Raw genomic sequence first — 283 nt, 5'->3', positions numbered from 1 at the left:
GGAGGAGGCGGTGGAGGAGGAGGAGGCTGGTACCACGAGGGCTGGTGGAGAGGAGCAGAAAAGTAAAGAAGAAACATTGGTTGAGGTAACAAAGAAGAAAAAAATAAAAATAAAAACACAAGTAAAACATCCAATGTGTGTTACAAACACAGGGTCCAACTATGTTTTTAATTAAACAGAAAAATGCTATTTTCACACCAATATTGGATGTGAAATGTGTTTTTTTCCTATGGTATTTGCTGATTATACAGTATAGAGCATGCCTCATTAGCGCACTCTTTAA

At 37.8% G+C, this 283-nt stretch overlaps 1 protein-coding gene across 1 annotated transcript in view; it reads right to left on the bottom strand.

Annotated features, from left to right (window-relative positions):
- The window catches only part of kdm2aa (lysine (K)-specific demethylase 2Aa), a gene marked incomplete in the record, with an annotated part of 15,952 nt that overhangs the window by 9,078 nt on the left and 6,591 nt on the right, over positions 1–283 (bottom strand). Inside the window, 1 exon segment of the mRNA XM_035660312.1 lies at positions 1–41. Coding sequence (XP_035516205.1) covers positions 1–41 — 41 coding nt within the window.

This window comes from Morone saxatilis, unplaced genomic scaffold (assembly GCF_004916995.1).
Source record: "Morone saxatilis isolate NCDOM2014 unplaced genomic scaffold, NCSU_SB_2.0 Contig17, whole genome shotgun sequence".
NCBI classification, from domain to species: Eukaryota; Metazoa; Chordata; class Actinopteri; family Moronidae; genus Morone; species Morone saxatilis.
The sequence above is the reverse complement of the archived record's forward strand: the minus strand, read 5'-3'. Positions and strand labels throughout refer to the sequence as shown.